The following is a 12,993-nucleotide window of genomic DNA, read 5'->3' as shown; positions in this document are numbered from 1 at the left end:
GAGGGGGCATTGTTTGGGCACAGGGTTGCGCTGGTTGGGGTCTACGGCCCCAATGTTGATTCCCCTGCTTTTTTCCGAGACCTACAGCTAACACTACTTCACGCTGATATTGATTTGATGGAACTAGGGGGTGACTTTAACATGCTGATGAACCCTAGCAGAGACAGCACTTCTCCCTCTCCTGATTGCAAACCTAGGTCCCGCTCAGTGCTGGCTGACATCTGCTCCCACTTCTCATTAGTAGACATAGAGGCTAGCCTGCACCATGACACGCCAGCTTACACGCACCATTCTAGCTTCCACAACACCAGCACAATAATTGATTATTGGCTCATCTCCCCTGGTGTTGCGGGATGGGTTGAAGACCTTTCCACGTTACCTCGCACGCTATCAGACAACTCTCCCATAGTTTTGACACTAGCGGTCCCCAGACAGGGGGGGTACGAAATTCAGTGGCGATTTCCTGGTAGAGCTCTGCTAGACCCGACTTTTAAGGAGGACATACGCACTGCCATAGATGACTACTTTGACATAAACACGGGCTCGGTTACCTCCTGGTCCGTGTTATGGGAAGGCTTCAAGGCTACATTACGCGGGGTTTGCATCACTAAGCGAATAGGTTCCCTGCGCGAAATTCGAACCACCCTGACCCGGATAGAATCGGATATCTCACAGTTGGAGAGGGGGGCCCTTGATGATCCGATGGCGGATCGTGAGGCCAGATGCCTCAAGTTACTGGTTGAATTTAGAGATACAGCGGAAAAAGAGGCGACATTCCTGGGCGAGGGTGACAGGCCTGGCAAGCTATTGGCGCAAATGCTTAGACCGCCCGCCAAGCCGCTTACATTACCGAGGTCATTGATACACAGGCCGCACGACGGCACTCCACTCCTGATATTGCTAACACCTTCCTATCGTACTACAAAACTCTTTACACTTCCACACTCACAGGGGAAAATCGCCACCCGGGATCATATTTGGAGGAAATAGCCATGGTGTACCTGGAGAAAAACATGCAGGAATTCCTGGCGATGCCCATCACGCCTGATTTTATAATTGAGGCTATTGACTCCCTACGGAGCTCTTCTGCGCCAGGCCTTGACGGATACACAGCCGATTTTTATAAAGAATACAAGGAAGAACTTGTCCCTAAATTGGTCGAGGTGTATGCGGAGGCACTGGAGGTGGGCGTTCTCCCGCCTACGCTCCGGGAAGCAGTTATTGTATTATTGCCCAAGCCAGGTCGTGACCCCACTTTGTGCAGTTCCTACAGACCCCTATCCCTCCTAAACCTGGACTACAAAATCCTGGCCAAGGTCCTTGCAATTCGGCTAGCGCTACTCATGGTCACTTTGATTTCGCCGGCCCAGTCCGGCTTCGTTCCCCATAGATCCACCTCACTCAATCTTCGAACGTTGTTTTTTGTCTTGCACAGAATTGACCCCTCCACACCGGCGGCAGCGGTGTTTTTAGACGCGGAGAAAGCGTTCGACACCCTGGAATGGCCTTTCTTTTTGTCGATCATGCGGCGAATGGGAATGCCGGCTATGTTTGTGGCAACGGTCGAGTTGCTGTACTCCGCTCCCACCGCCCGAATACGACTAAACGGTACCATTACAGAAAACTTCACGCTTTCGCGAGGCACCCGCCAAGGGTGTCCACTGTCCCCTCTCCTGTTCTTCATTGCTATGGACCCCCTGGTGCGGCATTTCCAGGAGAAACATCTCCATCGTGGGCTCCAGTTTCGCACCGGCCCTCTGCTGCTATCGCTATACGCCGACGACACAGTTTTGTATGTACGGGCTCCACAGTCCAACCTTGAACCTTTGCTGGAAGAGATTGCCCGCTTCGGTACCTACTCGGGTCTGCATATAAATTGGCATAAGTCAGTGATTTTCCCACTCACCCCCTCCACGGTACAGTGGAACTGCTCTTTCCCATTGGAATGGAGCGAGGACTCGGTGAAATATTTGGGAGGCCACGTTCATCTCGACACGGTGTCCATTGTCCGATTGAATTACGGCCATGCCCTCGATTTTTTGGAAGACAATACGGAGCGTTGGATCCGCCTCCCGCTTTCTATGGCTGGGCGGATTGCCATCGTAAAAATTATTGTCCTCCCCCGGTTCTTATATTTATTCAACAATATCCCGATCCCCCTAACCAAGATTTTCTTTTCCCAACTTCGCTCCGCTCTTTTGCGCCTGATATGGGGAGGCAGACACCCTCGAGTCTCTTGGCATACTTTGACACTCCCGTATGAACGTGGCGGCTTTGGCGTGCCTGACTTTTTTCTATACTACTTGGCCGCACAGTGCTCGTACGCCTACCCTTGGTTTCACCCTGATGCCAGGATTCCGCATTTGAGACCGGAGGCAGACCTGGCGCTCCCAGTGGCCCTCTCTTCCATCCTTCCTAGGGGACTCCCTCGAGACCCGCAGGATATACAGCCTTTGTCCACTACTTGTTGGGCCTGGGATAAACTTAGACGCCTCTTACTGCTCGAGAAACTCTATTCCCCTGCTCTGCCATTGCCCAACCCCCACTGGCTCCCTATCACCGGTGATTCAGTGGTGCAACGCACGTTGTCCAAATAGCAACTACACACGGTAGGGGACCTTTTCCCGGATGGCCACGCCTTTTCCCTCACAGAAGACCACCGTTTCGCTGACAGATCTTTCATGGACTCATTCACGCTGACCAGACTCAGCTCCATGCTTAGGGCCGAATTCCCCTCGTTCCCGCTCCCCCCTGAAGAATCCACTGCACTTACCTTCATACAGAACCAAACAGGGGCTCACGCGCTATCCAAGTTATATAGGCTGTGCATGGCATCGGTTCCCTCACTTGACACCAAGGTGCGCGCTGCTTGGGAGGCCGACCTGGGTACCAATATCACAGACGATCAGTAGGCAGCCTGTTGTGCCACCACTAGGGATGTTTCCATCAACACCAGACACAAACTTATACATTTTAAGTTCCTTCGGAGAATGTACCACACTCCCGCACTTGCCCACAGAATAGACCCCAGCAAACCGCACAACTGCCCAAAATGCAATGGCCCCCAGGCTGACTTTGCTCATCTTTCTTGGACTTGCCCAAAACTACACACGTTTTGGCTACATGTACACCAGGTATTAGGGTTAATCTTGGGAATGGACCTGACTCCTACCCCCGAAATTGCGTTGCTTGGCTATGTCGCTAACTTCCCGCGTAAGCTTAGAAAGCTAGCATCCCTCGGCTTCCTGTTAGCTAAGCGCGAAGTGGCGCTGCTTTGGTGTGCTAGGCGCGCCCCTACAGCCCGCGCCTGGCTCCGTAGCATGGCGTACTGTAACGCCAACAGCGCTGAATACTCTGAGATGGTTCCTAGCGCCTCCAGACCTCTGGATATATGGGGGCCGTTCCGAACATACCTTGCGAAACTAACACAGGGAGCTCAATCCCAATCAATTAACTCCTTTGTCCCGACAGGGGTGGGTTGACTTGGTGGGTATTCAGCATATATCGCCAAGACATGAACTATGCTGCCCTGGCGGCTGGCTAGATTTTTTCTGTTGCCGCGCTGTGTGTTGCCTTTCTCACCTTGGGACTCCTGAATCTTAAATGTTGTGTTTGCTTATCGCCTGGTCCACGCATGTACGATTTGGTATGTCGTCCCCAAATTGCTCTCCGATGAGAATCTCTCAACTTTGTGCCGACTGGCATGTGTGACTGTGCTCGCAATGTTACCGTTTAGAACCTCCTTTTCATGTGGATGTGACCACCTTTCCTTTAGTTACACTATGATTTCGCTTTTACTTTCTTGTTATGTGAAAATATCAAAATGCAAAACTGTACTATCGTATTGTAGTTTGCTGATAATTTGCAATCTCACGACGATATGCTTAACCATTATTTGCTTAAACGATCATTCCATCTGTCTGTACACATGGTTACTATTGTATGTACTGCTTGGATTGCGACTGCATGCAATAAAGAGTTATTAGAAAAAAAATATGTTTTAAAGACTTTCTTTGAGGATGCGTACCACTATCTAGTTAGATTAGTTAAACGTTACTTAGCTAATTATGTCGTCCAGCCGGAAGAGAAGTGGGTGTTATATTTCATATAGGTACCCTATATAGGCTCAGGAAAAATTATAACCTTTCACCTATATCCTTCCCTACATTACATGCATAACGGTTCTTGGGGACTGACCTTTTACCCAGATACGACACTGCAGTCAGAACTTGGGTTTTCCCTAGATCGATCCTCAAACATTATGCATGGGCTTCTTGGAAGCACAGCAGGACGAACAGCAGGATTACCATCTCCTGTATAATACCTCTGTATAAAGTTCAGGCCCAACGTCATCCTTTAGGCCAACACAGTAACACAGCAAGGTAGGACCCCTGGGGAGACCTATGGGTATAAACACATCACATCTTGCTTAGGAAGATAGAGGAGACCATGATTTCCTGGCTGACACACTGACCAGAGACACTGAGGTTCCTGCATGCAGACGCTCCAGCTAGTAGTGGTCTAACATCCCTCGCAGGGTGCCCAACTTGAGACTAGAACGGGGTCCCACATTCTCTTATTCTCAGGTAATGGGGTGGACTAAATCTTAGAGGGAATCTTGGAATAACACGTACATAGATGCTAGGTACATTTAGGTACATCTAGTTAGGGAAACATCGTAGGAGTACGCACCTTTTATCATGTGTTCTATATATTTGTATGTATTCATGATTATTGCAGGATGGTAGAGCTATACCATCCATTTACTTTCCTAGTGCTTCTAATCATATATCTATGCTACTGTCTAATAGTTGTTGCAGCTCATATATCCTACACTAGAATAACTGTTCAATAAATCCTTATTGGAACACCCAGCCTGTTTATTCTGTGTATCTCTGAGACAAACTAGGTGAGCTCGAGTGACTGAGCGAAAAGTAGGATATTGTTTCCAAGATCCTGGGGGATCAGGGTTGTCATGCTCTGAGGTTGCCAAGAACTATTCTCTCACCGATAAGAGAAGATTCTAGTGGCACTGTGAGCTAGCTGATACAGACAGGCTAAAGTATCCGGTAGGGGTGCTCAGAATTGCCTTTGACAGTATTGAAAAAACAGCCAGAGATGGCAACAGGGAAAGGAGGTTGCACAAGAAGGATTCGGGATTACATTATCCTACTCTGCAGTAAGCACCCTGGAGACCTCAATGAGAGTGAAGAGCTTCACATACACATCGGGTGATGTGGTATCTTACTGAAGTCTGTCTCATCCTCCCTCATTCTAGTACCTCCGGTGGATATCTGATTGTTTTTCAGGTGCTGTTTGATCCCCTCCCCTGTGCCCATTATTATTTCCCTTATCAGTTATTTGTTTCTAATTATTGAGTATCCTTTTCATCAAACTGGAGAATTGCTCCAATCTGACCCATTGTCCCTATTGGGTTTCCCCATCTGCGGGGAGCCTACGCTTGTATTACAGTTGTGTCCTTTGCTATTATCACAATCCCGCTTTCACTTGGTTTGCACTGTTTGGGAATGCTCAATTTGAGCAGTCAATCAAGTTTTAGTCATACTAGCCAGCTAGGTGTTGAAACCTATTGAAGATGAAATATATACAATGTTATTGCATTCATTGAATCAGCACAATACATTTGGCCACTTGGCCACGATTTGTTAACATCTTTGGTCAGAATCAGAATGTGGTCACATGACCATTGACATGCACATGCAATTCTATCTAGTTATGCATAACTTCATTTGTTGATCAAGCCACATGGCAATCTGTTCTACCACATTTTGTGTCAATTAGATGGCATTGCTCTACAATATACACAGTATAACATGTTTCAATTTGTTGTATATCGGTTTGCTCACAATGGCAGGGTTTGTGTACTGTGAATTTGTGTGAAATCAGGATTTCTGACATTTTAGAGCAATAGTTTCACTTGCTTTTAATTTATATTGGTGTCTTTGGCAATCACCCCTTTTTGACATTAATTTGAATTCACAATGCAAATTACAATGCATGTAGATTGTATGATGTGAGTACTCTGTTTTCCTAACACCAGAATACTGGGTGTATTGTATGTATTTCTTCACTATTTAAAACCTTCCTTGTTTGTTTTTGTGGGCTGGTTGGGCACTATTGAGAAATTGCCTGTGACAAAAACCTCTTCAGGGCGAAACGTGTTGCTGCAATAAATTCACTTGACCTTTGAGATACCGAATGCAGTATTGCGCCTTTTTTTCCTTGGGGAGGCGTATCTGCTTTGATTTCAAACACGGACCCGTATCCATGCTACCGCATCAGCCCCGACTTGTGGGTGTGACCGGCTCCTTACGGAAACTCGTATATATATATATATATATATATATATATATATATATATATATATATATATATATATATATATATATATATATATTTTCAGAACAACAGCGCGGCCCTTCCGGGATCCTCTCTCCCCAGCCAGGTGGCGTCTCAAAGTTCGGCGGACCACGCCGACCGAAAAACAATTATTTTCCACAGTTCTGCTTACAAGCAAGGAGACGCACTCAGGAATACTCAGCATAAATTTATTTGCCCAGTTAACACGCTACGCGTTTCGACAATGAATCTTGTCTTGATCACGTGTGATCAAGACAAGATTCATTGTCGAAACGCGTAGCGTGTTAACTGGGCAAATAAATTTATGCTGAGTATTCCTGAGTGCGTCTCCTTGCTTGTAAGCAGAACTGTGGAAAATATATATATATATGTAACTATATATATATATATAAATATATATATATATATTTATATATATATATATATATATATATATGTAACTAAGGAAAATATAATTACAATGAATATTTGTAAATTAAGTTTAAATTTATATATGTGTACATCAACATACACATATAAATATGTATGTGTGTGTGTTTATTTAAATAAGAACATTTATAAATATATACATATTATTTAAACATATTTAATTAACCCATTAATGTTACAAGTTAAAATGTTTACTATTTTTAACGATCTATACCTATATCTATCTATCTATCTATCTATCTATCTATCTATCTATCTATCTATCTATCTATCTATCTATCTATCTATCTATCTATCTATCTATCTATCTATCTATCTATCTATCTATCTATCTATCTATCTCTATATATTACCTACTGGCGGTCGCCAGTAGGTATATATAGTTAGGACCTAGTTTCCATAGGAAATCCGCAACATTCTATTGGGAATAACTTTGGCGCCGGTTGATGAATCTTTGTGAATTTCTCAAAGAAGATGGCCCGCTCCGCTCCGCTCCTTCCCTGAAAGTTTTGGGGGTATTCGTGAAGTGGGGGCTGAGAAAAAAGGGGGGTCCCAAAACGTGTTTTCCCCATGTTATTTTCCATAGGACGATTAGACACGGCTACAGCCCGAACGGCTGAACAGAATTACTAGAAATTTGGCAAAATGGTAGAGTCTGGTTCGCAGATCGCCCTTTTGTTTAAATGATGTAAATCCCTCCAGTAGTTGTTGAGAAAATCGAATTTGAAAAAATGTATATATCTATAAGCGCGCACCGTGCGAGCACCCCGCGATTTTTCAGAATTCTTTTTGGGGGGGGACCTTGGGGGTCCTTGTGGGACCCCCTGAGCAGGCCTAGAGGGTCAGGGTGCTTCTACACTGCCCCCTTTTCGAGTTCTACACATTTGTTTTTCTGTTTTCCTGTGCCTCTACCGAGGCACAAGATGGCTGCCAACAATTTCTGTTTTGAAGTGTTGACAGACAGTGGCAGCCAATCAGCATGCCTTCCCGAGAAAGCTTCATGCTCATATTGCAAACTGGTGTAATTTATTCAAGTGGGATAAATAAAATTCAGAAAATGTGAGGAATCCTAGATACAAGGTATTCCCGTAATACTGCCTAACTGAGAGTGTTGCGTGGATAACCAACCTATTGCCAAGTGATTGCATGGAAGGAAGAGCTTTTGTGAGCATTTGCAAAACAAGGAATCATGCAGCAGTCAGCTTGTTGATCTGGGGTATACAAGATAAACTAGTCAAACACAATACCCAACTGACAGAGCAAAACCGCTCTGACTTTTCAGCGTTCAGTTTTAGAGAGTCAGCTAACATCCTCTGGACAATGAGAGAGACACAAAAATCAAGAAATGTATTTACTATCACTATCCACCATGATCCAGCTATCCTCTAAGGCTGTAACTAAACCTGCCAAACTGCAAAATATATAGATATATTTTGTAAGCATTGTGGTTTGTGGAGAAAGAAGGAAGATAGGGTGATAGGTCTTCTATACCTGTGGCTCATCATTGCTTTTAAAATGAACGCATGACACAAGAGAGCCTTCTTTGTTGTTCAGGCTAACTGTGCAATTGGCTAAGTAATTACTGTAAAAAGCTGTATTGTTGGATGACTGGGGTGTTAGCCCTGGTCAAGCAGAAACCACAATCCTTGTCAAATTAAAGCACAGGCAAACCCCAAATTGGACTGTGCTGAACCCCTTGGTAGCTTGGCACAGAGCAGTCTGGTTTAACTAAGAGGTAATGTGTAAAATATTGGTGCAACGCTTCAAAGTGTAAAACGGTGAAAACACCATGTGAAAAGGATCTCACACAAAGTAGAGAATTCTAATCAGTAGAACTGGAGTAATGCATTTTTAAATAATAAAGTGTAGAATAGCACCCACATCTATCTGGTCATGCTGGACTGGGTCAAAGTCAAATGTTCAGGTCGCCCATTATGGAGTGCAGGTCAGATATAGTCCTAGATTAGTCTTGCTGAAGGTTTTGTGCAAAGCGTACTGTTCATGTAGGAGAGAGCCCCAAGGAGCAGGGAGAGTGTCATGGAGGCTGTTGGTGTGGTGCTAAGAGCTGGTTCAATTTGGGGTTTGCCTGTGCCTGTGTCTTAACCACAATCCTTGTCAGATGTTTCTGATAGCCCGATATTGTTACCTACAAGGTAAACCACCTCATATTTGCACAAGTGATTCTGCTTTTAAACATCTAACTCATTACTGCACAATTTATTGCTTGTAAGCCTCCCATGCCATGATTAGCATGTCTTGTCCAAAGAGGAGCTTTTGTATCGCAAGAATCAAGCATCGCTCCAATAAGGTGGTGAAGAGACTTACCGCTGGGACAGAGGGGAGCAGCAGGCTACAGCTAAGATTATAAGGATATTGGAATAGTTAGCTGAAATACATATAATAACCATGAATCTATGCTAACAATTTCTGAAACTTTACTCAGAGCAAAAGGTTAAATTGTTAATCAGTTAATGGGGCTAAATAGTCATGGAAGCTATACGTTTGAATCGTTAGTAAAGAGTCACAGAAGTGTTACAACTTTCACACAAAATGCGTTGTATCAAATGTCCACCAATGTGTACAGGTTCAAATTAGTTTTGACATGAATGCACATCTAAAACTAAAAAAAATTACACTCTTAAATAAACCCCTCTCATCCCTCCTTATAGTCCTATCCATTGATCATTGCCTAGCCAATAGGCTGCTAGCTCTGTTCAGTGCTTTGACCAACACTTACACATAATAGCCTGTGGCAGCCATCACGTCCCCGTTATCAAGCAAGGAGAAATTGGTGATGGGCATCCTCAGCATTGCCTTGAACATATTCACTTCTGGACAGTCTGATGCTACTGCAACATTGTACCATTTACCTAGAAACTGAAAGACAGAGAATAGTCAAAGGCTGCAGAATATAGACAAACAAAAGCTGGCGGGGCAAGAACCTCCTCTACCGGTGCACATAAAACAAGCAAGAAAAGTGCTTCATATTGAGAGCATGGTAGTGTTAAGAACTGGCAGTATTCTGAACACTGCTTCAATAAATTATCACAAAGAATCTGCATTGCTTCAAAGTTACTGTACATGCTTCTCCTTGGATGGATCTGCACGAAATTTGCCACGCTGAACCCAAATCAGATGAGCATTGCTTTTCAAAAGTGTAGCGCGTCCTGCACTTCATTTCAAGCTAATAGTAGATTCTAACTTGAACGGGCTAGTTGTAAAAACGTCTGTTCTCTCCTTTGGTGAGTTCTTGGTCTCTTGTACTATTGTATAGATTGACACCAATATCTCTAATTGCTGTACACTTGTGTAATGAGGCGGAAAGAGAAAAACTGGGGAGCAATTGCCAAATTCATAGGGGACTAATCGATAACCAAGGGGCACAGCTTGGTTGCACTTTAGAAAATGTTGGTTTGTGGAATATTATGACAAACATAGGTTCAAACATTGGGTAGCACAATATCACCTTTTACGTTCTATAAATAAAATAAAACATGAATTAGCAAAAAAAGTGAAAATTGAAAAGATATTAAAAAACATAAACCAGGGAATTATAAGCAAATGGAGAAAAGAAAAAGTAACAGAATGCGAAAGATATTTGATTCTAACATTAATGTTTTTATGATTATTATTCACGTTTGTGGAAGGCGCTAGACACATGATTTCTACTCTGTAACATTTATGATGTTTGAACTAGAATGATTATGCAACAAATGATAATTTGGAAAGTATGTCCTTTAAGTTCATTCTACCATGTGAGTGACCCTCCTAAACAAGCATTTACAATGCAATAGGTCTCGCAGCATTAAAGTTTGAGTTACTGGCATTGTAAATGACAATGCTTTGCATACATTTTTTTTTAATTTGCAATTGGTATATAAACATTGTTTGTGAATGGTTAGCTGTTGCTTATGCTAAGCAAAGTTGGAAGTAATATAGAGTGCTAGTCTTGCTTGTTATAAGCATGCTGATTTAAAGCGCTCTGATACCTGCGGGTAAAGTTTGCGCTATATAAAAGTGAAAACTAATAAATAAATTTTAAAAAGCCTACCTGTACCACGTCCGTTCTTATTCTGCAATGCCACATGTCTTTGGGTCCCTGTACTTATTAACTGCATCCGGTTGTGGGAAACCTCCATGGCATGGAACAACGTGTTGCGGGGCAGACACGGGCAATGCAGCCACTGTCCTGTGGCTGCACCGCGGGGCAACAGTGTAGGGGCAGGAAGGCAGGCAATTGGTAGTGCTGTGCCATAGCAATGTAGTTCTCTGTATATGCTGGGCATGGGGGTTGCTATTGGCTGACAAGAAGTGGTGAGGAGGTGCTGGTTCGTTGTGCCTGCTTCCTGATCTTGGGCAGGCGCAACAAGCAAGGACAGTGCTGTTGTGGAGCTGAGTGATGATGTGGTTGGGCTGAGTGATGTGGTGGTGTATTAGAGTGAGGTGGTGTATTAGAGCGATGTGGTGGTGTCCCAGAGTGATGTGGTGGTGTCCTAGAGTGATGTGGAGGTGTCCCAGAGTGATGTGGCGCTGTCCCTGAGTGATGTGGCAGTGTCCCCGAGTGATGTGGCAGTGCCCCCGAGTGATGTGGTGGTGCCCTCGAGTGATGTGGTGGTGCCCCGAATGATGTGGTGGTGTCCCAGAGTGATGTGGTGGTGTCCCGAGTGATGTGGTGGTGTTCCCGAGTGATGTGGTGGTGTCCCAGAGTAATGCGGTGGTGTCTCAGAGTGATGTGGTGGTGTCCCAGAGTGATCTGGTGGTGTCCCAGAGTGATGTGGTGGTGACCCAGGGTGATGTGGTGGTGTTCCCGAGTGATGTGGCGGTGTCCCAGAGTGATGTGGTGGTGTCCCAGAGTGATGTGGTGGTGTTCCAGAGTGATGTGGTGGTGTCCCAGAGTGATGTGGTGGTGTCCCCGAGTGATGTGGGGGTGTCCCTGAGTGATGTGGTGGTGTCCGAGTGACGTGATGGTGTTCCTGAGTGATGCAATGGTGTTCCTGAGTGATGTGGTGGTGTCTCTGAGTGACGTGGTGGTACCCCTGAGTGACGTGGTGGTACCCCTGAGCGGTGTCTCTGAGTGATGTGGTGGTGTCCCTGAGTGATGCGGTGGTGTTCCTGAGTGATGTGGTGTGTGAGGGTGAGGGTGTGAGGGTGAGTGAGGGTGAGAGGGTTGTGAGGGTGAGAGGTGTGAGGCTGTAAGGGCGAGTGAGGGTGTGTGAAGGTGAGTGAGCATGTGTGAGGGTGAGGGGGTGTGAGGGTGAGGGTGACGGGGTGAGCGTGATGGGGTGAGGGTGTGTGAGGGTGAGGGTGTGTGAGGGTGAGGGGGTGTGAGGGTGAGGAGGTGTGAGTGAGGGTGAGTGAGGGTGAGTGATGGAGGGTGAGGGTGTGTGAGGGTGAGGGGGTATGAGGGTGAGGAGGTGTGAGTGAGGGTGAGTGAGGGTGGGTGAGGGTGAGTGATGGTGGGTGAGGGTGTGAAGGTGAGTGAGGGTGTGAGGGTGAGTGAGGGTGTGTGAGGGTGAGATGGTGTGTGAGGGTGAGGAGTTGTGGGGACCCGAAGTAAATGGTGGCAGGGCAGACATCATAAGATAGAGAGAAGAGACTGCATGGTGACTGCGTTGGTCAGTTTCAGAATCGGGAGGGGCAGAGGCAGCACAGTCTACGAGGTATCTGGGGAATTGGGTCAGGAGAAAAGGTGCGGCGTCGACAAAGTGTGAGGTGAGGTGGGGGCAGGGGGTGGGTTTGGGGGGGGCTGCAGTATAGTGGTATAGGAGAGAACGGGTGGGCGAAGGGCATGGGGCAGCAGGTGGGGTTGATGGGGCTGGGTGCGGAAAAGAGGCAGAATGAGAGGGGGGTAGTTGGACAATGCAAGTAAATGTTAAGAGTGGGTGGGATAGCAAGCATCGATGGCGGAAGGGAGAGGACAGTTGTTATTCACTACTCCCCGCAATATCAGCCGACCATTGACAGTGCAGGGGGCGGCGGAGGATGGGGGAAGCGGCTGGGGTCCTTGGTTTGCTGGCTTTCAGGCTCGGGATGGGTTGGGGGTCAGGCATGGGCTAGTGTGGGGTTGGTTTCTGGGTGGCCTAAGGGTCAAGGTGAGGAGGGAGGCATGCGGGCGAATGCAAGGCTCTTTGCGGCTGGAATGGCGGTGCTGTCTGAGGGGCTGGAGGTGTCGTGCCGCACGCA

The 12,993-nt window shown here is 45.9% G+C and overlaps 1 protein-coding gene across 1 annotated transcript in view; it reads right to left on the bottom strand.

Annotated features, from left to right (window-relative positions):
* The window catches only part of LOC144752436 (olfactory protein-like), a 330,004-nt gene that overhangs the window by 128,565 nt on the left and 188,446 nt on the right, over positions 1-12,993 (bottom strand). Inside the window, exons 2-3 of the mRNA XM_078640366.1 lie at positions 9,548-9,687; positions 2,904-2,931 (exon numbers count right to left, since the gene is read on the bottom strand). Coding sequence (XP_078496492.1) covers positions 2,904-2,931; positions 9,548-9,687 — 168 coding nt within the window. The remainder of the gene's footprint in view (positions 1-2,903; positions 2,932-9,547; positions 9,688-12,993) is intronic.

The sequence above is a fragment of the Lissotriton helveticus genome, chromosome 5_1 (assembly GCF_964261635.1).
Source record: "Lissotriton helveticus chromosome 5_1, aLisHel1.1, whole genome shotgun sequence".
NCBI classification, from domain to species: domain Eukaryota; kingdom Metazoa; phylum Chordata; class Amphibia; order Caudata; family Salamandridae; genus Lissotriton; species Lissotriton helveticus.
This window is presented reverse-complemented; position numbering and strand designations above follow the sequence as displayed.